The following is a 27,689-nucleotide window of genomic DNA, read 5'->3' on the forward strand; positions in this document are numbered from 1 at the left end:
TCTACCAGGCTCCTCTGTCCATGGGATTCTCCAGGCAAGAATACTGGAGTGGGTAACCATTCCTTTCTCCAGGGGATCTTCCCAACCTAGGGATTGAACCCAGGTCTCCTGCATTACTGGCAAATTCTTTACCATCTGAGCCACCCAGGAAGCCCATCAAATGTTTAGCCAGTGCTTTAAAAAAATTTTTTTGGCCGCATCATGCAGCATGTGGGATCTTAGTTAGCCAGGGATCGAACCCACGTCCTCTACATTGGAAGTGCAGAGTCTTAAAACCACTGGACTATCATGGAAGTCCCAGACAATAACAAAAAGTTCAAAGCTTTAAATCATTTCAGCCACCCTCTGCGCCCTGGGGGGCCCAGGCAGGGACCCTCTCCTTTCCCAGAAGGTCACTGGGAGGAAGGAGGAAATGATCAACCAGCAGCCAACAGCTGGCAGGGACCCAGGCGGGCCCGAGACAGGAAGCAGGCAGGGTAGGAGTAGAGAAGGGCTGGACGGTCAGGGGTGCTCCAACAGCTGGAGAACCAAGAAGAAGAGGCTAGGGGCATCCGGGGCTCAGAGACAGAGCTCAGCATCCTGCCTCCAGCTCTCTATTTCACTGCCTAGAGCCCAAGACCCTGGGTCAGTCTAGACAGAATCAGGAAGGCACAGAAGGCAAATAGTTTAGGAGTTCATGGGAGATGCAGGGCAAACGCCCATCCCCTCCACCTCACTGCCTGGGCTACTGGGACAGGGAGGGCTCCAGCAGCTTCAGGACACCGCCCACCAGGTGCAGGCTGCCTGTGACCAGCACGTGGACGGCGGCAGCCTCTTGGAGTACCATGGCCCCACTGTATGCCACAGGGTGGGCGAGGAGGCCCCTTGGGGGATTGGGCGGCTGAAAGACAGGGTCCCGGCCTTGGGTGATCCACTGCAAGGCGTGGGAGATGCAGCTGAAGACGAGGGAGCTGGCACCGTGGGTGTGGGGTGGGTGAGGCGCCAGCAGCAGAGATGCGGGCCCACCCTGCTCCTGGCCCGGCGTGCTCCAGGGGTCCGGGCTGGCCTGCTTCTCATGCAGGCGACTCCAGTGCTGTTGGTGGGTGAGGCAGCGGAGCAGCACCTGGTCCAGTGTCACTGTGAAGTTCTGTTGGTCTGCGAGGCACAGGGACGGACACATCAGTGAGGCAGCCCGGGGTGGGGGAGGGGAAGCATGCCGTGAGCCCCTGCTCAATGCCAGGCTCTATACAAGCACCGTCCGTCCTTAGCGCTGAGGAAACGGAGGCTGGGAAAGTTCGGTGACTGCCCTTTGTCACAAAGATGGTGAGAAAAGGCCCAGGCAGTTTAGCTTCAATGCCAGGGCTTCTGCCCACGGAGCACCTCTTTCTGCCCTAACTCACTGCCTTTCCCAGACTATCCCCCATGCCATCTGATGTGGGGCCTGGAGATCTGTATTTTTTAGATTATTAAAAAAAAACTCTTTACATAACCCACAGTAAAAAAGAATACATTTTATAATAGTAACCCAGGACTCACGTGTACACGTATACGTCTAGAAGAGAATGTCATCAGACAGTACCTACCCTTAATTTTGTGCAAGACACACTGACACTCTCTGTTCTATTTAAAATGCTGGTTGAGACCCACTAAGCTGATTTCAAGAACCATCACTGGGCTGTAACCTGCATTTTGAAAACTAGTTTCCCCAATAATTCTTTTTTAGTATTGTAGTCACATGCAACATTCAAAATGTACCAAAGGGTATTGATTTATACGATAAAACAAATCTAGTTCCTACCCAAGACCTCCAGTTTAAAAGCCCCCACTGTCACCAACACAGCAATCCACCTCAGGGCCCTCTGCTGCCTGCCCACCCCAGGGACCATGCCTGTCAACTCACCTGCATTGTCTGTTGATGCCATCTCTACCAGGTTAGGGCAGAAAATGGCATAGTCAAACTGGCAGGGCTAGAAGGCCAAAGGGAGAAGCTCAGTGTCAGGGCCTGAGAGGAGGCCCCCTACCTTGACTTCCACACAGCACCCCCAGAGTCCACATCCATGTCCCCATCTCTAGAGATGCACCCCCCTCCACGCCCAGCTGAACTGGAACGCTGCTGCATAAACCCACCCACAGCACTTCCATGACCCCTGCCACCCCATCTGCCTCAGTGTACCCCATATGGCCTGCAGCCTTGGCAGCACGGCCCAACACAGACAGCGAGACAGACTGGAGGGGGCGTGCACATTGGCTTAAGGTGACCCATCTACTGAGCACAAAGGAGCGAGGTCGTGGATATGAAGGACAGATTTAGCATCCAGGTCTATGAAATGGGAAACGATCCCTAGGAACCCTTTCAGCCTTGACAGCCAGGGCAGACTCAGTTTCCCTGGGCACAGTGGGGCCCCTCCCTCTATGCTTAATAGTCCAGTGACCACTTAAACCAAACTTTATTATTTTTTTAATCTTTTCAAGTTAGTGCTTTTATTATCTTGGGATAAATCCCCAGAAGTGGAATTGCCAGATCATATAACATACCAGTTTTTAACTTTTTTGAGAAACCTTTCTATTATTATCCTATTATTATCCACAGCTGCTGTGAAATGATATCCCACTAACAGTTCATAGGTATTCCCTTTTGTCTCCATCCTCTCCAATGCTTACTTTCTCTTGTCTTTTTGATGACTGCCATTCTAACAGGTGTGAGATAATAATATCTCCTTGTGGTTTTGATTTGCATTGTACTGATGATCTGGCATGAGTACACTCTCATATACTTATGGGCCATTATCCTCTATGTGTCTTCTTGGATAAACCAAAGTTTAGAAGCAGGTATCATAGTAACATCTCTGTTTTATGGCAAGGCAAACTGAGACTCAGAGAAATGCCATCTCTTATCCAGGGTCACATGCCAGTGGCTGAAGGGAACCTGACAACTGAATCCAGAGCCTGCACCTCACACCACTTACCTGGTCCTGCCTATAATCCTGGTCTTGAGTGTGACCACGGAGGAGAATGCGGGCAGTGACCTCTGACTTGACTTCCCTGTGCCCAATGCTTTTATAACACAGTTCAGGAGGGGAATGAGCAATCAGTGCCATTCTCCAGCTGAGGAAACAGGCTCAGGGATGAAGGCACGGCTGCTGGGGGTCAGAGCCAGCACCCGAGCTGGCCTCCCTGCTGCCCATACCCCAGCCAGTTCCTCACCTGCAGCACTTTCAGCAGGGCCGCGGAATCCCGGTCCCCAGTGGAGTTGAAGAGCAAGACGCGCACCTCGGACCCACTGGGAGAGGGAAGAGTTAGAGGCGGGGGAGGGGAGGCCAGAGCGGTGACACCTCCCACCACTTCTCCGCGGGCCCCGCCCCATCCTTCTTCCAGAAACTGCCTCTCCTCCCCTACTGTCCCCGTCCGACCCTGTCCCCTCGTCCCGCCCCATTCGTCCCCAAGGTCCCTCCCCTCCCCACTGACCCAGCCTCGGCCCTGCCCATGCTCCACCCCTCCTCAAGGTCCCGCCCCTCTCCACAGACCAAGCCCCACCCCATCTTTCCCCGAGGTCCCACCCCTCCCCACTGACCCAGCCTCGCCCCGCCCACGCTCCACCCCTCCTCAAGGTCCCGCCCCTCTCCACAGACCAAGCCCCGCCCCATCCTTCCCGAGGTCCCGCCCCCTCCCCCGGACCCCGTGTCCCCACACTGCCCCTGCCCGCTGCTCACCTGTCCGGCCGCTCGCAGCGGTGTAGCGCCTGGCGGAACCAGCGCACGCAGGCCTGCATGCTGCTGGTGGTGTGCGCGCCGTCCAGGTACCAGGTAAGGGGCCCGCGCCGCAGCAACTGCGTCCGACCTGGCCACTCCGTGTGCCGAAGCCCTGGGGTTGGGGAGCAAGGCAGTCCTCCAGGAGCAGCCCCGAGGCAGCCCTCCCGTAATCTCCCACTCCGGTCCTCAACTAACTGCTTGCCCGCACGCAGAACCCTCATTACTCGCCACTCTGATCGGCACAGAAGCCTCTGGTTGGGCCCAAGTCGCTGGGATTAACTGTTTGGCTGCCTTATCGGGTAGAATCTTCCAGGAGGCCCTGAGAGAGGGGCTGCTGTCATATATTAGTCCCAAAATGCAGGCAGAGAACCCTGACTCAGAGAGATTAGGTCACAGAGCGAGTGAGTCCTGGGCTTGTGTGCTCAGCTGCTTCAGTTGCATCGGACGCTTTGTGACCCCCTGGACTTGTAGTCTGCCAGGCTCCTCTGTCCATGGGATTTCCCAGGCAAGAGTACTGGAGTGGGCTGCCGTTTCCTTCTCCAAGGGGAGCTTCCAGACCCCGGGATTAAACCTGTGTTTGCCACGTCTCCTGCATTGCAGGCATATTCGGCACCGCTGAGACCCCAGGGAAGCCCCAAGTCCTGGGGCTGGGATGTAACTCCCTGGCTCCAGGACTGTCTCACAGCCCTGACACAGGGCCTGGCACACAGTGGTCTCCCTGGTACCATCTGCTGAAGGGCTTTAACAGCCACGAGGTCCTACTATGTGCTGAAAGCTTTGAGGGGAAGCAAGAAACCTGAAGAGTATCATTGTCCTCAAGACCCTCATGGTCTCCTGATGATGACAAGCATAATAGTTCTGGCAGCTACCACGGGGCCAGCCAGGCACTTTATCCCATATCCACCAGGCTCTGGACTCAGTCCTTTAGTGACAGCACCTCTCTGTGGATCCTATCATAGTCTCACTTGGCAGATGGGCAAACGGGTTCAGAGAGACTTCACGGACTCAAAGTGCGGGAAGCTTGCTGCCTTCAGCAGAGTCCTTTCTCTTAAGGCACCATTGGCCCCACCTCTCTAATAGGAGACCAAAAGAAAACACCTGAAGGGGGCCCAGCTGGGCAGGAAGGTCCAACTCACCCTGCTGCATGTGGGGCGTGGGCTGGAACACAGGTGCTGGGGGTAGCTGCCCCGGGAGGCTGGGCCTGGATGCCTTCAGCTCCCCAGCATCTGGCAGGGAAGGGAAGGGAGAGGGAGGGCTTTAGTGGGCTTGGTCCTCACCTCTAAGGGCCCTCAGAGGCAGGTCCACCTGTCCCCTGCCCACCCACTGACCTGCCCACTTACCCTGGTAACTTTTCTGCTGCAGCCAGCAGCGGGCCAGCTGCAAGGCCAGGGCAGCATTGGACCGCTGGTGCTCTCCCTCCAGGCCCAGGGTCAGCGGTGGCCCCCCTTCCTCCAGCGCTTGTAGTGGTGGGCACAGGTAGAGGGGACACTGCAGGGGAGGTGGGAAGCAGCTGCTCAGGGGATGGCCCTTCCTGATGTCATCAGCCCTTCCATCTACCAGAACACACTGACCAGAACCCACCAAACCCTGTTCCTAGAATCGAGATGCATCCTAGCTGGATGAACACAGATGAGCAAACCGAGGGCCCAGAGGATAAAGTGCCTCCCCAGTCAGTCCTCCTCTGCCCCCCGGCAGTTCCATCAGACTCACTGAGATCTGCTGAGCCCTGTCCCTTAGCACTGCCAGCGGCTCGTCAGGCTGGAGCACGGTGAAGGCAGGGACGCCACTCTGTGCAGGACACAAACAGTGAGCCAGGGGCTGCCCAGGGTGCTCCACCGCCCATCTCTGGCCCCCACATCCCTGGTTCTGGGCAGCCCATTTAGCCTTCCCCCAGTGGACCTTTGGGAACCCCTCGATGGGGAGACTGAGGCCAGAGATGGGGCTCAACTTGTTCCAGTCCCACATAGAGCTCCCATGAGAATCCAGACCCCACTGATTCCAGGACCTAATTCTGAGTCAAGACACAAATGAGCACCCCCCCCTTCCCTGAATCTTGAGGGCCAGGGTCAGGCCATCCATTTACCTCCCCTCCCCAGGTCACCTTAAAAATGCCCCCTTTCTGCCATGCGATCTTCTCCATCGTGTCCCCCAGAAGGCCAGTGTGGTCAATGCCAAGAGAGGTGATCCCGCACACCACAGGCTTCCTGCAGGAAACGAAAGGGCCAGGATGCCCCTGGGCTCCTGGCCACCATCCCTCTCCCCAAGCCATCGGCCTCACCTGATGATGTTGGTGCAGTCGTAAGCCCCGCCAATGCCTACTTCCACCACTGCCAGGTCCACCTACAGAGGATCAGAAGGCATGGCAGGGGGCACAGGGACTCCTGGACGCCGCATGGGAGCCCTTAGCCTGCTGAGATTCCCCTCCCCAAGGTCTGGAACACAGGGTTTTGGGGAGGGGGCCACACACACCTTCTCTTGGAGGAAGACATGGAAAGCCATGAGCGTGAGGAAGCGGAAGTAGCCAGGCATGGAGACACAGCTACTGTCGTCCTGTGGACAGGATCACGTCAGAGCTCGGGGCCACTGCAGCCTCTGTGCTGGGGGAGATGGTGTCCTGGGATGCGCAGCGCCCTCTGGGTCTACCCACCCACTTGAGGTCCCCTACCCTGGCCATCCACCAGCCCTCTGGCACAGGCACCTTGGTCTCCTCCAGCCGGTGGTAGAGGCGCCAAAAGTGCTTGGTGAAGAGCTCGGAGCTTATGGGCTGCCCATTGATGCGGATCCGCTCACGCACCTGCACCAGGTGGGGAGAGCTGTCGAAAGACCCAGGGTCATCAGGCAACTCCCTTCCCAAGACCCCCAGGCTGCCCCCGCCTCCCACCCCATAGTCAGACCTGTCTTTTGGAAAAACAAATCAGGCTATGTCACTGTCCTGCTGAAAACCCTTCTCACTCCTCATCTCGGCCTTCTAGGCCCCAGTGGGGCTGGTTCCACTGGCCTCCGTGCCTCACCTCTCCTGCATCCCTTGGAAGGTCCCTGTGCCCCCCACCCTCTGGACTATTTTTTAGCTCCTCCAGCCCTGCTTCCTCCCACCCCTGCCCACATACTTTCTATCTCCAGGCCTACCTGTGGGCCTGCCCACTACACAGATCTCAAGTAAGACCACTCCTCCAGCAGACAGAAAGGATCCTCCCCACCAGGCTGGTCAGGAATGCTCTCTGGGCTCCTACAGCACCGCCCCCAGCAGCCCACACCCATCAGCTACTCTGCCAACATCTGTCCCCATAATGTCTGTCTGTCTTCCTGCCCTTGAGGACAAGGCCTCATCAGCTGTGTTCAAGTTGCAGCCCCAGACTGGCCCATGAGGCCACATGGGCCCAAGTTGAAGGCTGGGTTTTTAACCCCTCAAATTATTTTAGATGAGCAATTTGGGGCTTCTATTTGAATCCTCAAAGACCCTTTCATATTATGAATCCTCTCCATTTCTCTATTTTGAACAAAGAACTGTGGAGGGAAAACACACTGATCTGAAAGGACCTCAGTCAGCTGGTTTCAGTTGTTTACAGAGGTCACTTGATAGAACTGGTAAAATAAAAGGAGGCACGCATCTTGAATGCCCCAAGACGAGGGAGTGAAACCTGAGCGATTCACTGGCATGTTAATTCCACTGCTTTGCCAGCGATGGGTTTAAGAAAGGCACATATAGCTTCAGGAAGAGGGACCCCATCTATCCCCACCAGCTCACTCCAATCCTCTTTTAGATTTTAGATGCTTGAATGTGGCCAAGACAGGGCGCTGCCCAGCGGGCAAAGCAGCGGCTGAGGCTGGCACAGCGATAGGGTTCCCTTCTGCTGCCCACTAGGGAGAGCTTGACAGGGGCATCATACCCTATGCTTACTGTCTAAGCCCTTACTAGCCAGGCTTTTTGCTCCTTATGGCAAAGATACCCTAACTGATAAATATTTCTGTGTGATTTTAAAACTGTGTAAGGAATTTAAGTTAACAAAAAGATATCTGAGGGGGCTTTCCTGATGGTCCAGTGGTTAAGAATCTGCCTTGCAATGCATGGGACACTGGTTCGATTGCTGGTCTGGGAAGATCCCACATGCTGCAGAACTACCAAGCCCATGCACCAACTATTGAGCCTGAGTGCGGCCACTGCTGAAGCCCGCGTGCCCTAAAGCCAGTGTTCCACAAGAGAAGCAACTGCAATGAGAAGCCCCCACACCACAATGAAGGGTAGCCCCTGCTTGCCGTAACTAGAGCAAGCCCGCACAGCAGTGATGAAGACCCACCACAGCCAATAAATAATAAATAAATCTTAAAAAAATATATATAATAATCCCTTAGAAGAAATGGAGTAGCCATCAGTTCACAAAAGAGTCCCAAATGCAGCACTTGGATGCAGTCTCAAAAATGACAGAGTGATCTCTGTTCGTTTCCAAGGCAAACTCTTCAGTATCACAGTAATCCAAGTCTATGTCCCGACCAGTAATGCCGAAGAAGCTGAACGGTTCTATGAAGACCTACAAGACCTTTTAGAACTAACACCCCAAAAAGATGTCCTTTTCATTATAGGGGACTGGAATGCAAAAGTAGGAAGTCAAGAAACACCTGGAGTAACAGGCAAATTCGGCCTTGAAGTACAGAATGAAGCAGGGCAAAGGCTAATAGAGTTTTGCCAAGAGAACACTCTGGTCATAGCAAACACCCTCTTCCAACAGCACAAGAGAATACTCGATACATGGACATCACCAGATGGCCAACACCGAAATCAGATTGATTATATTCTTTGCAGCCAAAGATGGAGAAGCGCTATACAGTCAGCAAAAACAAGACTGGGAGTGGACTATGGCTCAGATCATGAACTCCTTATTGCCAAATTCAGACTTAAATTGAAGAAAGTGGGAAAACCACTAGACCATTCAGGTATGACCTAAATCAAATCCCTTGATTATACAGTGGAATTGAGAAATAGATTTAAGGGACTACATCTGATAGACAGTGCCTGATGAAATATGGACAGAGGTTCATGACATTGTACAGGAGACAGGGATCAAGACCATCCCCATGGAAAAGAAATGCAAAAAAGCAAAATGGCTGTCTGGGGAGGCCTTACAAATAGCTGTGAAAAGAAGAGAAGCAAAAAGCAAAGGAGAAAAGGAAAGATATACCCACTGGAATGCAGAGTTCCAAAGAATAGCAAGGAGAGCTAAGAAAGCTTTCCTCAGTGATCAGGGCAAAGAAATAGAGGAACACAATAGAATGGGAAAAACTAGAGATCTCTTCAAGAAAATCAGAGTATCAAGGGAACATCTCATGCAAAGATGGGCTCGATAAAGGACAGAAATGGTATGGACCTAACAGAAGCAGAAGATATTAAGAAGAGATGGCAAGAATACACAGAAGAACTGTACAAAAAATATCTTCACGACCCAGATAATCACGATGGTGTGATCACTCACCTAGAGCCAGACATCCTGGAATGTGAAGTCAAGTGGGCTTTAGAAAGCATCACTACAAACAAAGCTAGTGGAGGTGATGGTATTCCAATTGAGCTATTTCAAATCCTAAAAGATGATGATGTGAAAGTGCTGCACTCAATATGCCAGCAAATTTGGAAGACTCAGCAGTGGCCACAGGACTGGAAAAGGTCAGTTTTCATTCCAATTCCAAAGAAAGGCAATGCCAAAGAATGCTCAAACTACCGCACAATTGTACTCATCTCACACGCTAGTAAAGTAATGCTCAAAATTCTCCGAGCCAGGCTTCAGCAATACGTGAACCATGAACTTCCAGATGTTCAAGTTGGTTTTAGAAAAGGAAGGGGAACCAGAGGTCAACTGGATCCAACATCCGCTGGATCATGGAAAAAGCAAGAGAGTTCCAGAAAAACAGCTATTTCTGCTTTATTGACTATGCCAAAGCCTTTGACTGTGTGGATCACAATAAACTGTGGAAAATTCTGAAAGAGATGGGAATACCAGACCATCTGACCTGCCTTTTGAGAAACCTGTATACAGGTCAGGAAGCAACAGTTAGAACTGGACATGGAACAAGAGACTGGTTCCAAATAGGAAAAGGAGTACGTCAAGCTGTATATTGTCACCCTGCTTATTTGACTTATATGCAGAGTACATCATGAGAAACGCTGGGCTGGAGGAAGGATAAACTGGAATCCAGATTGCTGGGAGAAATAACAATAACCTCAGACATGCAGATGACACCACCTTTATGGCAGAAAGTGAAGAGGAACTAAAAAGCCTCTTGATGAAAGTGAAAGAGGAGAGTGAAAAAGTTGGCTTAAAGCTCAACATTCAGAAAACGAAGATCATGGCATCTGGTCCCATCACTTCATGGCAAATAGATGGGGAAACAGTGTCAGACTTAATATTTTTGGGCTCCAAAATCACTGCAGATGGTGACTGCAGCCATGAAATTAAAAGACACTTACTCCTTGGAAGGAAAGTTATGACAACCTAGATAGAATATTAAAAAGCAGAGACATTACTTTGCCAGCAAAGGTCCATCTAGTCAAGGCTATGGTCTTTCCAGTGGTCATGTATGGATGTGAGAGTTGGGCTATAAAGAAAGCTGAGCACTGAAGAATTGATGCTTTTGAACTGTGGGGTTGGAGAAGACTCTTGAGAGTCCCTTGGACTGCAAGGAGATCCAACCAGTCCATCCTAAAGGAGATCAGTCCTGAATATTCATTGGAAGGACGGATGCTGAAGTTGAAACTCCAATACTTTGGCCACCTCATGCAAAGAGCTGACTCATTTGAAAAGACCCTGATGCCGGGAAAGATTGAGGGCAGGAGGAGAAGGGGATGACAGATGGTTGGATGGCATCACCGACTCAATGGATATGAGTTTGGGTAGGCTCCAGGAGTCGGTGATGGACAGGGAGGCCTGACGTGCTGCAGTTCATGGGGTCACAAAGAGTTGGACACGACTGAGCGACTGAACTGAACTGAACTGAAAAAATAAAAAGACATCTGAGGGACTTCCCTGGCAGTCCAGTGGTTAAGTCTTTGCGCTTCCACTGCAGGGGGCATGGGTTTGATCCCTGGTTAGGGAACTAAGATTCCCTCATACCGCATGATGTGGCCAAAAAAGAAATTAAAAGATATCTGACTTTTCCAGCTGTGTATTTCATTTATCCATTCAAGTTGCTGCCCCCCTCCCCAAGTTCTTTGCATTATGAAAATTAGAGATTGCCATAAACTTGGGCTAATACGCTAAATGCTAACTGAATGTATGTTGAATAAATAAACACTGGGCAGAAAGACATATAGCTGAGTTCCTGTGGGTGACCCTGGCCCTGAGGTGCAGGTGGGATCCAGAGCCCCCCAGACAGCTAGGAGACACCACATCCCTCTGTACCTCAGTACCTAAAGAACCCCGTCTTCAGGCCATAGCTTCGGAGGATACGTTCAGTGAAGGCACACGTGGAGCCCTGTAAAGAAAAGGTCTTGTCTGGGCAGGTCCCAACCCCCGACCCCAGCCCGCGGACGCCCTACCCCTGGGTCCTGTGACTCACCTTCCCCTTGGTCCCAGTGATGTGGATAATGTTCAGTTGGTCCAAGTCCTCCACCTAAGACAGACAGACAAAGTCCCTGCCTCAGGCACAGGACACACAGACAGAAGTGGGGAGTGGAGGTGGTTACAGGCCCTTCCCACCTTACCTGCAGCCCACTCCGTGCCAAGTACAGCTTCATGGTTTCCAGCTGTGTCTGGGGGTCACCCCGCTCACGCTTCACCATCTCCAAGTAGTTAGCATTGGTCTGCAGGGTGTTGAGTGTGCGCACGGCATCCTGGCGGTGAACCCCAGGTAGCAAGTTAAGGCGCATTAGGGGCCCATAGGGACAGAGGCACACAGCATGCCAGTGGCTAGGCCAGGGTACCAGGACTGCCATGCCAGCCCTGGTGCCCCAGCCCAGAGGTTAGGCACCACTGAGAAAGAAGTGGCATCTTTCAAGCTCTGGCAGAAATGGGAGCCTGGGGCAGTTCAGCTTCACCTAGGGAGTGCCAGGCAAAAACAGGTAAAATGACTAGCAGGACTAGGCTTCACTCTCAGGCCTTTGCCCTAATTCCCTCCATGTGTGCATGCGTGTGTGCGTGTGTGCATGCTCAGTCATGCCCAGCTGTTTGCAACCCCATGGACTGTAGCCCACCAGGTTCCTCTGTCCATGGGATTTCCCAGGCAAGAATACTGGAGTGGGTTGCCATTTCCTTCTCCAGGGGATCTTCCTGAGCCAGGGATTGAACCCACGTCCCCTGCATCTCCTGCACTGGCAGGTAGATCCTTTACCACTGAGCCACGGGGGAAGCCCAATTCCCTCCATAGTTCACCACTGTATCAGGCTCCTCCTAAAGTAGGGCCAGAACCACAGAAGGCTAGGATCTTAGAACTGAAGGAATCAGAACTAGGAATTCCTGGAGGCTTCCATGCCTAACCCTGAGGATTGGGATCCCACATTCTGACACAGAGAAGAGTTGCCTGAAGCAACCAGTTGGTAAAGAGGAGTCTCAGAGGGAGGAAGGGTGTGCCAGCGTTGCCCAGACAAGAAGGCAGGTAGGTATAGCCTCAGGACAGTTCACACTGGGTGGTGGAAGTGGGAGTGATATTTATAATCCTTCAGGGCCTCAATGGCTGGTTGCAGGCCCCACTCATCAAACTGGTGCCACCTACCTGGCCAGCATCCTGTGCTGGTCTCTGGCAACTGGCCTTTGGCACAGAACCAGGAGGAAGATTTTTGTTTTCCGTGTTCTTTCACCACCACCTCTGCTCCTGAGTTCTGCCTTCCCCCCAATTCTAAGCACTTGGATCTCCTTCTTCCTGAATCCTGGAGACTCCAACCCACATCTAGACTCCTGGATCTCCCAAGTCTGAACTCCCGAATCCCTCTACTCTCCTCCACCCGCAACTGCTGCTTCGGAGTCCGGAGACACTGTAATAACTCCAGCATCTCAGCTGAGCCGCTAGTCCTACCACCAGGCGTCCCTTTCCTCTCTTCCAACCGCGGTTCACTTCAGCCTCAGAATTTCCAAATCCGGTAGAGCCGGGCCCAACTTCCTGGTGCCTGTCCCCACCTCCAGACTCCAGAAGGTCCCCACCCGACCAGCCCCTCGACCCCTGCGAGTCTCTCGGTCCCAGGCTCCTGGTCACCCTCTTCAGCTTGGCGCAGACCAGATGCTAAGTGACCTCAGGCTGGCTCACGAGTCATTGCGTGACCTCCCGCCGGCGGGCAAAGATACCTGATACTCCATGTCCGGCTCCTGCAGCACAGGCCACGCGCTCAACCCTCGCCGCGCTGCGACCCTGGTTGTTGCACCACGCGGAGAAACTGCTGCCAGGAACAGAGCGTGGCAGCGTGCCCGAGACATAGTAGAGGGGCAGGCAGCTGCACGCTAGGCCCGGACTGAAAAAAATTAAGCTCCTGCGCCCGCCCCCGACACGCCTCCTCTCTTCGCCAATCAGCGCTGCCCATTGAGCCCACTGAGACCAATAAGAATCCGTGGGACGCCATCTTTGTGAGGGGCAGGACCCAGCGCAGCCGGGGAGTTCGTTCATGTTTATGAGGGGTAAGGTCCCGCGGGAGTCCTCTGCCTTAGAAAACTACACACTCTTTTCGTCGTCTTCTCCAGGATCTGGCCGCACTCCCCCTACCCCCACTCCCCCTCAAATAGCCAGTGCCAGTCAGCAGCCCTGCTCCAGGCCAGAACCAGCTGCGAGCCGGGACCAGTTCAGTTCAGTTCAGTCGCTCAGTCGTGTCCGACTCTTTGCGACCCCATGGACTGCAGCATGCCAGGCCCCCTAGTCCATCACCAGCTCCCGGAGTTTACTCAAACTCATGTCCATTCAGTCAGTGATGCCATTCAACCATCTCATCCTCTGTCATCCCCTTATCCTGCTGCCTTCAATCTTTCCTAGCATCAGGGTCTTTTCCAATGAGTCAGTTCTTCACATCAGGTGACCAAAGTATTGGAGTTTCAGCTTCAGCATCAGTCCTTCCAATATATATTCAAGACTGATCTCTTTTAGGATGGACTGGTTGGATCTCCTTGCAGTCCAAGGAACTCTCAAGAGTCTTCTCCAACACCACAGTTCAAAAGCATCAATTCTTCGGCACTCAGCTTTTCTTCACAGTCCAACTCTCACATCCATACATGACCACTGGAAAGACCATAGCCTTGACTAGATGGACCTTTGTTGGCAAACTAATGTCTCTGCTTTTCAATATGCTGTCTAGGTTGGTCATAACTTTCCTTCCAAGGAGTAAGGGTCTTTTAATTTCATGGCTGCAGTCACCATCTGCAGTGATTTTACAGCCCAGAAAAATAAAGTCAGCCACACTTTCCACTGCTTCCCATCTATTTGCAATGAAGTGATGGAACTGGATGCCATGATCTTCATTTTCTGAATGTTGAGCTTTAAGCCAACTTTTTCACTCTCCTCTTTCACTTTCATCAAGAGGCTCTTTAGTTCTTCTTCACTTTCTGCCATAAGGGTGGTGTCATCTGCATATCTGAGGTTATTGATATTTCTCCCGGCAATCTTGATTCCAGCTTGTGCTTCTTCCAGCCCAGCGTTTCTCATGATGTACCCTGCATATAAGTTAAATAAGCAGGGTGACAATATATGGCCTTGACCTACTCCTTTTCCTATTTGGAACCAGTCTATTGTTCCATGTCCAGTTCGGTTGCTTGGAATGTTAGGTCCATGAATCAAGGCAAATTGGAAGTGGTCAAAGAGGAGATGGCAAGAGTGAACATTGACATTTTAGGACTCAACGAGCCAGGATACAATGACAGAACTTGTGGACCCCTCAGGGAGGTCACTGAATCGCAGCTCCCAAAACATCCTGACCCAACACAGAGACAACAAACTGCGGGGATGAGGCCTCTGCCCTCACGAATCTGACAGCTCGACTGCGGGATAACAGACCAAAAACCAGGAACCTACAGCTACTGGGCCCCCTAACTATTCCTGGGCAGCCTGGGAAGGCTTCCTGGAAGAGGTGACATCCTGACCTCATGAGCTGTGGAGATTGAGCACAGTTAGTGAGCCCCAGGGTGACAGGATGCCAGATCCAGCAGGATCTTGTGGCCGTATAAGAAATTGAGTTGCATTTAAATTTGGATTACAATAAAATGGTTCTAAGAAAGGGTAACAAGATCAGATTTGCACCTTTGAAGATGTGCTGTTTAGAGAGAGCTGCCCTCAGAGAGGGCAGTAATCTGTCCTACCTGTGGGTGGAGGATCCAGGTTTGTCCTGGAGTTTTCAGAACTTTTTTTGTCTATGGCTTAATTTTTTAAATTAATACTTTGGCTCTTTATTTTAAAATATTTTGTTTTACTTTTCTTAATCTTTTTTTACTTTATTTTTTGGCCCCTCCATTACATCCCTGACCAAGGGTTGAACCTGGGCCCTCTGCATTTGTAATGCAGAGTTTTAACCACAGACCACCAGGGAAGTCCCTGTATATGACCTTCTTGGTCCCAACTGCTAGCATGGGAAAAAAGTAGAATGGAGATTCCCTTTCTACAGTTGAGACCTGGAAAGGTGTGTGTGTTTGGGTGGGGGTGGGGAGTTGCTGCAAGAAGCTTCTAGAGAAGTTTGCTCAGATAAAAGGCAGTCCCTTAACAACTGATGGTAGTAGTCTCTTCCTCTTTCCTGCAGACACTGGGTCTAAATATTTACCAGAGACTGTTTTATTTTGAAATAAACGCATGTGTTGGAAGATTCTGTCACTGGCTAGACTTCCGCTCTTCATATCACTGCTGGGTGCCCCCACCCCTGCCGCATGGGAGATGGACAGGTCATTGTCTCGCTTAGTTTTCTTCTTTTTTAAAAATCATTGAAACTTTCTTTATACATTATAACTTAATAACTGCATAAAATTTATCATAAAATGTCATTAAATGTGTTTTTTTCCTTTGCTTAACCCTCTCTCTCCCCCCACCTTTGGTAATTCTTATTGACAGCCAAGGAGATCAAACCAGGAAATCCTAAAATAAATCAATCCTGAATATCCATGGGAAGGACTGATGCTGAACCTAAAGCTCCAACACTTTGGCCACTTGATATGAAGAGCTGACTCCCTGGAAAAACTTGATGCTGGGAAAGACAGAAGGCAAAAGGAGGAGGGGGCGGCAGAGGATGCGGCAATTAGACAGCATCACTACTCAGTGGACGTGGATTTGAACAAACTCTGGGAGACAGTGGAGGACAAAGGTGCCTGGTATGCTACTGTCCATGGAGTCGCAAAGAGCTGGATGCGACTTAGCGACTGAACATCAAGAACACTGACGACCAAGTGTGTGTCCCACAGTGCGTGTCTGCTCATGAAATCACAGACTCAACTAGGGCCTTGCGCTTTTTTATTTCTGGTTTTTCTGGGCCACGCAGCCCAGCTTGCGGGATCTCAATCCCCCACCAGGTATTGAACCCAGGCCACAGTGAAAGCCCCGAATCCTAACCACTAGACTACCAGAGAACTCCCTATAGAACCTTGCTGATGCAAATAAAAAGATAGCGGTGAAAAGAAGAGAAGCAAAAAGCAAAGGAGAAAAGGAAAGATATACCCATCTGAATGCAGAGTTCCAAAGAATAGCAAGAAGAGATAAGAAAGCCTTCCACAGCGATCAATGCAAAGAAATAGAGAAAAACAACAGAATGGGAAAGACTAGAGATCTCTTCAAGAAAATTAGAGATCCCAAGGTAACATTTCATGCAAAGATGGGCTCGATAAAGGACAAAAATGGTATGGACCTAACAGAAGCAGAAGATATTAAGAAGAGGTGGCAAGAATACACAGAAGAACTGTACAAAAAAGATCTTCATGACCCAGATAATCACGATGGTGTGATCACTCACCTAGAGCCAGACATCCTGGAATGTGAAGTCAAGTGGGCTTTAGAAAGCATCACTACAAACAAAGCTAGTGAAGGTGATGGAATTCCAATTGAGCTATTTCAAATCCTAAAAGATGATGCTGTGAAAGTGCTGCACTCAATGTGCCAGCAAATTTGGAAGACTCAGCAGTGGCCACAGGACTGGAAAAGTCAGTTTTCATTCCAATTCCAAAGAAAGGCAATGCCAAAGAATGCTCAGACTACCGCACAATTGCACTCATCTCACATGCTAGTAAAGTAATGCTCAAAATTCTCCAAGCCAGGCTTCAGCAATACGTGAACCATGAACTTCCAGATGTTCAAGTTGGTTTTAGAAAAGGAAGGGGAACCAGAGATCAACTGGATCCAACATCTGCTGGATCATGGAAAAAGCAAGAGAGTTCCAGAAAAACAGCTATTTCTGCTTTATTGACTATGCCAAAGCCTTTGACTGTGTGGATCACAATAAACTGTGGAAAATTCTGAAAGAGATGGGAATACCAGACCACCTGACCTGCCTCTTGAGAAATTTGTATACAGGTCAGGAAGCAACAGTTAGAACTGGACGTGGAACAACAGACTGGTTCCAAACAGGAAAAGGAGTGCGTCAAGGCCATATATTGTCACCCTGTTTATTTGACTTATATGCAGAGTACATCATGAGAAACGCTGGGCTGGAAGAAGCACAAGCTGGAATCAAGATTGCCAGGAGAAATATCAATAACCTCAGATATGCAGATGATACCACCCTTATGGCAGAAAGTGAAGAGGAACTAAAAGCCTCTTGATGAAAGTGAGAGTGGAGAGTGAAAAAGTGGCTTAAAGCTCAACATTCAGAAAACTAAGATCATGGCATCTGGTCCCATCATTTCATGGCAAATAGATGGGGAAACAGTGGAAACAGTGTCAGACTTTATTTTTTTGGGCTCCAAAATCACTGCAGATGGTGACTGCAGCCATGAAATTAAAAGACGCTTACTCCTTGGAAGAACAGTTATGACCAACCTGGATAGCATATTGGAAAGCAGAGACATTACTTTGCCAACAAAGGTCCATCTAGTCAAGGCTATGGTTTTTCCTGTGGTCATGTATGGATGTGAAAGTTGGACTGTGAAGAAAGCTGAGCGCCAAAGAATTGATGCTTTTGAACTGTGGTGTTGGAGAAGACTCTTGAGGGTCCCTTGGACTGCAAGGAGATCCAACCAGTCCATTCTGAAGGATATCAACCCTGGGATTTCTTTGGAAGGACTGATGCTAAAGCTGGAGCTCCAGTACTTTGGCCACCTCATGTGAAGAGTTGACTCATTAGAAAAGACTCTTATTCTGGGAGGGATTGGGGACAGGAGGAGAAGGGGAGGACAGAGGATGAGATGGCTGGATGGCATCACTGACTCTATGGACGTGAGTCTCAGTGAACTCTGGGAGTTGGTGATGGACAGGGAGGTCTGGCGTGCTGCGATTCATGGGGTTGCAAAGAGTCGGACACGACTGAACAACTGAAATGAAGTGAACTGAACTGATGCAAATGATAATACTTTCTGTATCTTAACATTCATACTCAACAATAAGCCTATCGGGATTCCATAGACTTCCCTGGTGGTCTAGTGGTTAAGACTCCGTGCTTTCATTGCAGGGGGCATGGGTTCAATCCCTGGTCAGGGAACTAAGCTCCTGAATGCTCCAGGGTCAAATAATAAAATAAAACCAACCCCCTCAAAAAAAACCTAAAAAATAAGGAGGGATCCCTTTAAGACCATTACATAGCAAACAGTTAAGTAGAACCTTTCTGGGCCAGGTACTGTTTTAAATCCATTCTACATAGTTACTCATTTAATCATCAAAACCCTGTGAAACAGGTACCAGTATTGTGCCCTGTTTCACAAGTGAGGAAACTGAGGCCCAGAGAAATAAAGGCACATGCCCAAGTCACAACGTCAGCATTTGAGCTCTACCCCAGAGTGCTTATTCCTAGCCTCTATACCTTCCTCCTGCCCCACCCCCACTCGAGGTGGGGGCACTGCTAGCTCAGAAGCAGTGGCTATCCCATGGTGCATTCCCTACTTGCCTGCAGTGCTCTGCTGCCATGGATAGCATCTACACCAGGGGCTGAAATTTCTGAGGGTGAGATTGCATGGGATGAGGAACAGTTGGGTCCAAGGGTATTTGCATTCCTTCCCCCCAGCATGGGAAACGTTGCAGCCCATCAGTTGTTTGTGCAGAGACAGCACCCCTATTCCAGAATGTCCCCCAGATGGCTGGGTGTAGAGTACCCTGTCATGCTTACTATGTATTTCCCTGGCTGCAGTGAAACTGAGCTTCTTTCCAGGCTTCTATTTCAGTAAACTGCTAAAACTTCAGCACTTTGGTCACTTTGCGAAGAGTTGACTCGCTGGAAAAGATCTTGCTTTTGGGAAAGATTGAGGGCAGGAGGCGATGGGGACGGCAGAGGATAAGATGATTAGAGAGCATCACCGACTCAATGGACCTGAATTTGAGCAAACTCCGGGAGATAATGGAGGACAGAGGAGCCTGGCACGCTGCAGTCCATGGGATCACAAGGAGTCGGACGTGACCTAGCGACTGAACAACAAAAACAAGAAGCCTTGGCAAAGTCACCCAGTGGCCTTTCCTCCATAGTCTCTAAGGACCACTTCTTTTTTTGGCTGATCCCGTGACTGCTGCGGGATCCCAGCCATCAAAGCACCATATCCTAACCACTGGACCATCAGGGAATTCCCTCCAAGGACAATTTTTATACCCAACGACACCTGGAAATTTAAGAGGGGAAGGAATACAATAGATTTATCTTCTTTGTCGTATTCAAACTGTTTCTTACTTTTTATTTTGTGTTTAAATTCTCACTTTTTTTTTTTTTTTGGATGGATAATACATCATATCATTTAAATAGTGAGAGGTATGAAAAGGTACACTGGGAAAAGCTTCCCTCCCACCCCAGGTCCTAGCAACCTAACTCCTCCGCCCAAAAGCAAAGTTATGCTTCTTGTGATTTTTCTAGAGACATTTTATGCAATTACAAGGAAATATGAATATATGTTGATTTCTTGTTTATACTCAAGTATTCTTGCCTGGAGAATTCCATGGACAGAGAAGCCTAGTGGGCTACAGTCCATGGGGTCACCAAGAATCGGACATGACTGAGCGACTAACACACACACTTCTTTATACTCAAAGATAGCAGCAGACTATATACATGAGTCTGCATTGAGCTTTTTCCATATAACTTTATATCCTAGACCTTATTCTGGACTGTGTTGCCACATAAGAGAGGCTGTATTGGCAAATTTGCTTTTTTTAAGCTGCACAGTACTCCTTGGTGTGGAAGTACTGTGATGTATTTGGCCAGCCTCTTACTGATTGATGTTTAGGTTTTCAATATTTAGCCATCACAAGCAATGCTATGGTGGGTAACATCACTCCTTCCACGTGTGAGCACATCTGATGGATAAATCCCAGGAAGTGCAATGGCTGGATCAAAGGTGATGTGCATTTGACACTTTCATACAGATTGCCACGTTGTCCTCCATAGGGACAAGGCCAGTTTCCACCCCCATGGCCCTGAGGGGCATGAGCCAGCTACTTCCTCACCAGCGCCCACCATTAGCCAACTCTGATCTTGCCAATCCCATTGGGGGAAACATGTATTCTCAGGGTAGCTATCGTTTGCATTTATTTTATGATGAAGGAGGGTGAGCATTTTTTATCTTTAAAAGTCAGGGGCTTCCCTAGTGGCTCAGTGGTAAAGAATCTGCCTGCCAATGCAGGAGACATGGGTTCGATCCCTGGTCCAGGAAGATCTCACATGCTGCAGAGCAACTAAGCCCTTGGACCACAACTATTGAGCCTGTGCTCCAGGGCCCGGGAGCCACAGCCACTGAAGTGCCCACGCCTCGAGCCTGTGCTCAGCAACAAAAGAAGCCACCGCAATGAGAAGCATGTGCCCTGCAACTAGAGGGCAGGCCCTGCTCTGCACAACTAGAGAAAAGCCTGCTTAGCAACAAAGACCCAGCATAGCCAAAATAAAAAGAATTAATTTTTTAAAAAGGTCATTTGTATTTCTTTAGCATTCCCCTCATCTCCTTTGCATTATGGCTTAAAAATTATTTTTTTATTTGACTGCACTAGGCCTTAGGCGAAGCTGCACCAGGTCGTAGCTGAAGCTTCAATATTTTGGCCATCTGATGCGAAGAGCTGTCTCATTGGAAAAGACCCGAATGCTGGGAAAGATTGAGGGCAGAAGGAGAAGGGCATGACAGAGGATGAGATGGTTGGCTGGCATCACCGACTCAATGGACACAAATCTGAGCAAACTCCGGGAGACAGTGAAGGACAGGGAGGCCTGGCATGCTGCAGTCCATGGGGCCACAAAGAGTCTGACGCAACTGAGTGACTGAAAACTAACAAGGTCTTAGTTGTGGCATGCGGGATCTAGTTCCCTGACCAGGGATCAAACCAGGGCCCCCTGCGCTGGGAGCCTGGAGTCTTAACTGCTGGACCACCAGGGAAGTCTCATCATTGCTTTTTATTTGAAAAGCCACAGATATTTGTGCAAGAAAGTAGCAAAAATATAAAGGAGAAAATCAAAAGCACTTTCATAGTGCGCCCGAAGAACCACTGTTGGTCTTTTGGCGATACTGTGAAGGGGTTCTCATTCTCCACAAAGAACAATAGAAACAAATCCATTGTGTGGAGAGCAGAGAAAACAAGGACTCAGGGAAACTGGCAAGCAGGCCAGTGTCCACCCATGGGAGGCAGGTCTGCAGGCATCACGGAGGGTAATGAGGGGCCAGGGGGTCATGCTTCAACTCCCCACCCTCCCAAAGGGAATAGGTGTGATCGATCCATCCATCCATGCATTCATTTGGTGAGAAATTGTCTCTGCCAGACCTGGGCTCGGCACTGGAGACACTGGCTTGTGGGGACAGATGACAAGGCTCTGCTCTTGGAGCACCCTGCCCAGGGAGCAAGAGAAGAGTGAAGAATGAAACTTGCAAAGAACAAAGATTTGCGATCTCTGTTTAAAGCCTGTAGGGACAGGAGGCTGGGGACCACAGAGGGAGAGAGACAGCTTGGGGCCACACAGCAGGTCAGCAAAGGCATCATGCTGGGCTATCTAGACTCAGATCTGCCTGAGTTGCTGCTCTCTCTCCTGCCTCATCGGGACAGCTGGAAAAGACTTCAGGACCTGGTCTTGGCCAAGCTCATGCTCACAACTTTTACCTCTGCCTGAAACACCTTTCCCCTAAACTTTTCCTCTTTGGTCTTTTGGGTGGGTTCCTTTAGCATTTATCCCTGGGACTTGCATTGCAATCTCTTTTTAATCCTCCCAAGAATTATAGGAATGAAAGATTATCTCCATTTGACAGGCGGCAAAATGGAGGCTCACAGAGGGTAAGCAGCTCATTCAGAGTGAGCTAGTGTGTGGCAGAGCTAAGACACAAAGCCAGATTTGCTGGCTTTAAAACCTGCCCCAACTCGCCACCACTAGTCTGGTGGTTAATCTCTGCTGTCGATGCGCTGTGTGACCTTTGGCAATTTGCTTCCTATTTCTGATTTTGTCTTGACTTGCAGTCTTCTTAATAGGACAAGGCTGAAATGAGTTCTGTCCCATCTCATAATTTATAGGGGAGGGTGGATCTTAATGATGCCAAGAGTCTCCAAAGGCACTCCAAAGAGCCAGGACTAGATGGGTTCCGCTGCCCATTCCCCACCCCCACCCAGGGTTCTGTGAAGACCAGAGGAGGTTCAAGCTCTTTGGCAGGTTTATATAGAAGACTAGCATTCAGAAGGGAGGGTACATTTCCAGTGGCCACATCCAGATTCAGACCCTCTGATACATGAGGACTCCCCTCACCTCTGAATGTCAGCTTATATCCAGGGACCTACATGGAAATTCTTTTCTGTCTCTGGGTGAGAAGAAACTTGCCTTAAACAGAATTCCATATCCTCAGTGGGACAGCCTCTCCTTATCCTCACCCTGATTCTGGCTCCAGACGTGTGAATGGATTTAGTGTATTAGGAGGGCAGCGGACCTTTAAAATGGGCCTCCCTCTGACCCTGCGGTTCTACTGCTTCTAATGTTGGCCCTGAGGAAACAAACAACTGGAACTGTGCTCCGGGCCCCACATGCTGTTTATCACCCTCCATCTCAGGCGGCAGGTGACACGGTTGATGACCTGATGACGCCCTTCTTCCTGAACCCCTTTGTTCTCAGCTTCCCGGACACCTCCCCTCCTGGTCCTCCTCCTTCCTGGCTGGGTGAGCCCTGCTGGCTCTGAGTTCTCCCCTCCAACCTCCTCCCATTGGCGGCCAGGGACTCACGCCCCTCTCCCTGAGGTGGTCCCTGCTGTCCCTGGTCACATGTCAAACATGTGACCATGTTTGACTTTCAAATGTCCCTCTTCTCTGGCTCCCAACATGAGCGCCTGGTGACCTCTCAGCATCTGCAGGCATCTCAGCGGCTCCCCAGGGCTTTTCAGTTTGGAGAACAGCTCCACCCAGGGGGCTCAAGTCTAAAGCTAGGCCTCGGGCCTCCCTGGTGACTCAGGGGTAAAGAATCCACCTGCCAATGCTAGAGACACGGCTTGATCCCTAACCCAGGAAGATCCCACATGCCGTGGAGCAACTACTGACCCCATGCCCTAGAGCCTGGGAGCTGCAGCTACTGAGCCCACGCGTCACAGCTACTGTAGCCCCCATGCCCTAGAGCCCATGCTCTGCAACAAGAGCGTCTGCCCCAATAAGAAGCCCACGCACCGCAGCTAGTGAGCAGCCCCTGCTTTCACCGCAACTGGAGAAAAGCAGCGAAGACCCAGCTCAACCATAAACAAATACAATTATAAAAGTAAATAAACAAACAAAGCTAAGCCTCACTGCCATCCTTCCAGGCCCAGGCCATCACTGCTGGTCTAACCTATTGCCTCCTTGCTGTTGTTCCTCTTGACCCCTACAACCGCAATTGTTTCCCCCCTTTTTTAACTTTTTTGTCTTTTTTTGGCCATGCCACATGACATGGAGGATCTTAGTTCCGCAACAAAGGATCAAACCCACACCCCCTGCATTGCAAGTGTGGAATCTTAACCACTGGACCACCAAGGAAATCCCTGTTTAAATCATTAAAAAAAAAAAAAAAAAACAGATCTCCTCTCTCCTGCTTCAAATCTCCCCATGGATTCTCACTGCACTTGGGATGAAGTCCAAACTTTTGATCTTACCATTGCCCCCAGCCCTGCTGGTCTCCTCTGATTCTCAAACATACCAAGCTCATGCCCACCTTTGTGAAAGTCCACACCTACTGAGCACTTAGCATGAAAGGTATTCATTTAATCCTCACAGCAGCTTGAGGAATACTGTGATTATCCTTCTTACGAAGATGGGAAATTGAGGCAGAGGGGTTGCTCAGCCAGCCCGAGGTCATACAGAGTGAGCACGACAGAGCCTCAGGGCCTTTGCACTGGGATTCCCTCTGTCCAGAATGATCTTCCCCCTAAAGTTCACGTGACTAACTCATGATCATTTCAGATCTCTGATCAAATGTCCCCTTGCCACATTCTTGCCATCTACCCTTTTGTACCTTTTAGATTTTAAACCATGTGACGGTATCAGCATTTCAAAATAAATGTTTTCTAACAGAGCATTGTAAATTTTGATATAAGAAGCTTGTTAAGGGAACAAACCTTTTGATGACTCAGTATGGACACTGGGATCCCATTTTTGTTCAAATAATTACAATTTAGAAACTAGCCTGGGCATTTTTCTCCTAAAAGGTAACCATGATTAGCTCTGAGAGGTAAGGCTAGAAGTGACTTTTTTATAAGTATATATATATATTTTTTTTTCTCTTAAAAAAATTTTATTTAGAGGTGACTGTTACCTTCCTTTCGCTTGTATGTATTTTATAATTTTTCCCCTGGTAACATGCCTAAGTGGGAAAAAGAATGAATGATTCCTTCCATGTTAGGTGACTGGCACTTCAGAGCTCTACTGTTTTTTTGTTTTTAAGATTTTTTGATGTGGCCATTTTTAAAGTCTTTATTGAATTTGTTACAATACTGCTTCTGTTTTATATTTTGGGTTTTTTTTTTTTTTTGCCGAGAGGCACGTGGGATCTTAGTTCCCCTACCAGGGATCGAACCCTCACCCCTGCATTGGAAGGCAAAGTCTTAACCACTGGACTGCCAAGGAAATCCCTCAGAGCTCTTCTTGATCAACATTCCTGGTCAGCAGCTGGGAACGCTGAGGCCCAGCAAGGGGCCAGAACTGACCCGGAAGCAGGTGTGGCTCCCAGATGCTCCTGGGAAGTTTCTGGGGTCCCCACTCACAGCCAAGAAGGCCTTTCAAAGGGCACCTGGTGTGTGATGTGGAGCCTTGACGTGGGACATGCCACTGAAAGGCTGGCTTCAGTTCCGCCACCTCCCCGAAGGGCCTGAGTGGTCTCTGAGCTGGCCGATCCTTTCTTTGCTCAAACCTGAGAGCAGATTGCCAATTTTCATAGAGGGAAAATAAAGTGTGGAACATGTTTTCTCAGTTTATGACACTCTGCAACCATGATTGTCCTTGGCACCTTCTCCCTGGAGATAAGATTTACAGAGCCTCCTCCTTGCCTGGTGCTGTACTGAGCCCATTTTACAGGTGAGGAAACAGAGGACAGGAGGCAAGGAATCACCTGGGAAGGTCACCAACTAGCAAGTTGGTTCAAGGATTCAGCTCAGTTCCAGCTCTTTTTGATTCCAAATTTAGCCCCTCTGATCAAGCTAGGGAAACCCTGGCTAGTTTTTTTTTTTTTTTTTTGGTAACATGGGTTTTCTTAAATAACAATACAAGTTCTTCCTAGATATCAGCACTGTGCAAGGACTTTTACACACCCTGTGAGGGAAGGTGTGTTCTGGGACCCATTTCTCAGGGAAGACAACAAAGGCCTAACAGGGGAAGTGGTGTAGTCATTCTCAGGGGTCTGTAATACCAGGCCTCCCAATGGACATGAGTTTGCGCAAACTCTGGGAGATAGTGAAGGACAGGGAAGCCTGGCGTTCTGCAGTTCGTGGGGGTGACAAAAAGTTGGGCACAACTTAGTTACTGAACAGCAACCATCGTGCACCCCAGGCATCCCTGGACCCTGCCCACAGCTGCCCTGTGCCCTTGGGGTGCCTGGTCTTCTGGCCAACTAACTGGGCTCTGGCCTTGAGCTGGCTCTCAGTTCAGAGGGAGATGAGAAGCTCTGCGAAATGCCAATACTCCCCAGCCCAGGAAGCCGCCCCTGGTGAGGGGACCACCCTGTGTGTCAGGTCACCTCCCCTCTCTAGGGTCCTGGCCTCAAGAGCCAGGGGGCCTGGCTGACCTTGAAGAAGCCATAACCCCCACCCCCTGGCTTCTGGGGCTGCTCCTCTGTTGCTGGGCGGAAGGTCCTCTCTGTCAGGGGTCGGGGGGAAGCGGCCAGCCTGGTGTGCAGCCCCAGTGGCTGATCTGGCTGAGCCACAACAGCTGTGCGATCCTCACAGGACCTCGCACAGCCATCCCGAGAGGGCGGGAGGCAATATTGTGGTGCCCATTCTATAGAGGAGGAAACTGAGGCTCAAAGAGGCTAAGCAACTTGTCTAGCGTCTATAGACTCACATAGTACAGCCTGGGGTTCCCACCCCTGGCTCTAGCTGGTCCCCTCCAAGGATGATTCTGCCGCTTCTGAGCTGGTGGTCTCCTTGCCCCCTGAAGCCCTGTCTCCTCATCTGTAAGGTGGGGGTCACAGTCCTGCCGGCCTCAGAGGTCTGGAGGTGAGTAGGAAGAGGGGTGCTGGGCCCAGAGCATAGAGCAAGGGCTCCACACACGGATGAGGTTAGCACACGACTGGGCAACTTCACTTCCACTTTTCACTTACATGCACTGGAGAAGGCAATGGCAACCCACTCCAGTGTTCTTGCCTGGAGAATCCCAGGGATGGGGGAGCCTGGTGGGCTGCACTCTATGGGGTCGCACAGAGTTGGACACGACTGAAGTGACTTAGAAGCAGCAGCAGAAACCTTCAACAGGCTGAGTCCTTACAAGCTCCTACCCGCACCTTCCAGATCTTTAAAATGAAGACAATAATGGTCTCATCATCAAACACAGACAACAGTGGGCATAGGGCCCAGCAGGTAGAGAGCACTTTGATCAGTAGTGCCACTGTTATTATCATCATTAAAATAGAGCTGACCGCTCTTTCTCATAGATCAGTCCAGAGAGTTAAGTCAGACGAAACCCGGTCTGTAAACGTGGCATGGCTCACAGGAGGACCCTGAAGGCCGCCTCGGCCGCCTCCCACGCCTGCTGCCCAGTCCTCCTTCAGAGCTTCCCATCCCCACACTGGGTGGGGGGTTCTGTGGAGCCTCCCGTTGGTGAAAAGGGAGCTGTGAGGCCCATGGGGTTGGGGGCCCTGGACCACCCCAGGCCTTCAGAACAAGGTGTAGGATGACAAGGCTTTTTCCTTAGGTCTCCACAAAGTATGAGGTTATGATCATCGCTAATGGCTTGGATCCCTGAGGTCTATCTACACTCATTGCACAGAAGGTAGCCTTAGGAAAGAAGGCTGCCTGTCCAAGGTCACTGTGTTCTCCTACCTGGAAGGAGGCAGTTTTAGCCGAGAGAGGACACCCGGATAGGCCTGGCTCCTCCATGGCTGCTTCCCACCAGAGCTTCTCAGCCACTGGCCAGCAAGTAGCCAGAGGCCTGGCACCTCTCATCCCTGGGCTTCCCGCTCCCCCCACCGGATGGGGCACGGAGTGACCCACGGGTATGGGTATCTTTGCCAAGCCTGCCCTGGGCTGGGCCACAGAGGGGCGGGGGAGCTGGAGGGATTCCCAAGACCTGGCCTTCTCCCATGCCGGCCTTGAGGGAGCATGCCTGGGTGGGTGGGCAGGGGGCTGGGAGAAGATCTCACCTGATAGGCCTCTGCTTTCATCCTGGGATCAGCCCAGGGATCTCTCAGCCTCCCTGCCGGATTTCTGATCGCAGGACTAAGTCAGAATCTTCCTGTGAGTTAAATAACAACCCGGTGAAGGTTAAAGGTGAGCA

General features: G+C 50.4%; 1 protein-coding gene across 3 annotated transcripts; it reads right to left on the minus strand.

Moving 5' to 3' along the window:
• Positions 1-310: 310 nt before the first annotated feature.
• On the minus strand, positions 311-27,633 carry FPGS (folylpolyglutamate synthase). 3 transcript variants are annotated; one of them, XM_060413780.1, is made up of 16 exons: positions 27,556-27,633; positions 12,989-14,338; positions 11,416-11,544; positions 11,271-11,324; positions 11,122-11,186; positions 6,427-6,541; positions 6,198-6,278; positions 6,007-6,068; positions 5,830-5,932; positions 5,439-5,516; positions 5,069-5,216; positions 4,865-4,954; positions 3,690-3,840; positions 3,184-3,259; positions 1,880-1,946; positions 311-1,134 (listed from the first exon to the last, which is right to left on the minus strand). In XM_060413780.1, exons 2-16 carry the CDS (start codon positions 13,115-13,117, stop codon positions 725-727), a joined length of 1,758 nt encoding a protein of 585 aa, XP_060269763.1. In that variant the 5' UTR covers positions 13,118-14,338; positions 27,556-27,633; the 3' UTR covers positions 311-724. The 3 variants fall into 3 exon arrangements, with proteins under 3 accessions (XP_060269763.1, XP_012017788.2, XP_060269764.1); XM_012162398.4 differs by lacking the exon at positions 12,989-14,338; XM_060413781.1 differs by lacking the exon at positions 12,989-14,338 and having other exon boundaries at positions 27,236-27,633.
• Positions 27,634-27,689: the final 56 nt, after the last annotated feature.

The sequence above is a fragment of the Ovis aries genome, chromosome 3 (assembly GCF_016772045.2).
Source record: "Ovis aries strain OAR_USU_Benz2616 breed Rambouillet chromosome 3, ARS-UI_Ramb_v3.0, whole genome shotgun sequence".
Classification (NCBI taxonomy): Eukaryota; Metazoa; Chordata; class Mammalia; order Artiodactyla; family Bovidae; genus Ovis; species Ovis aries.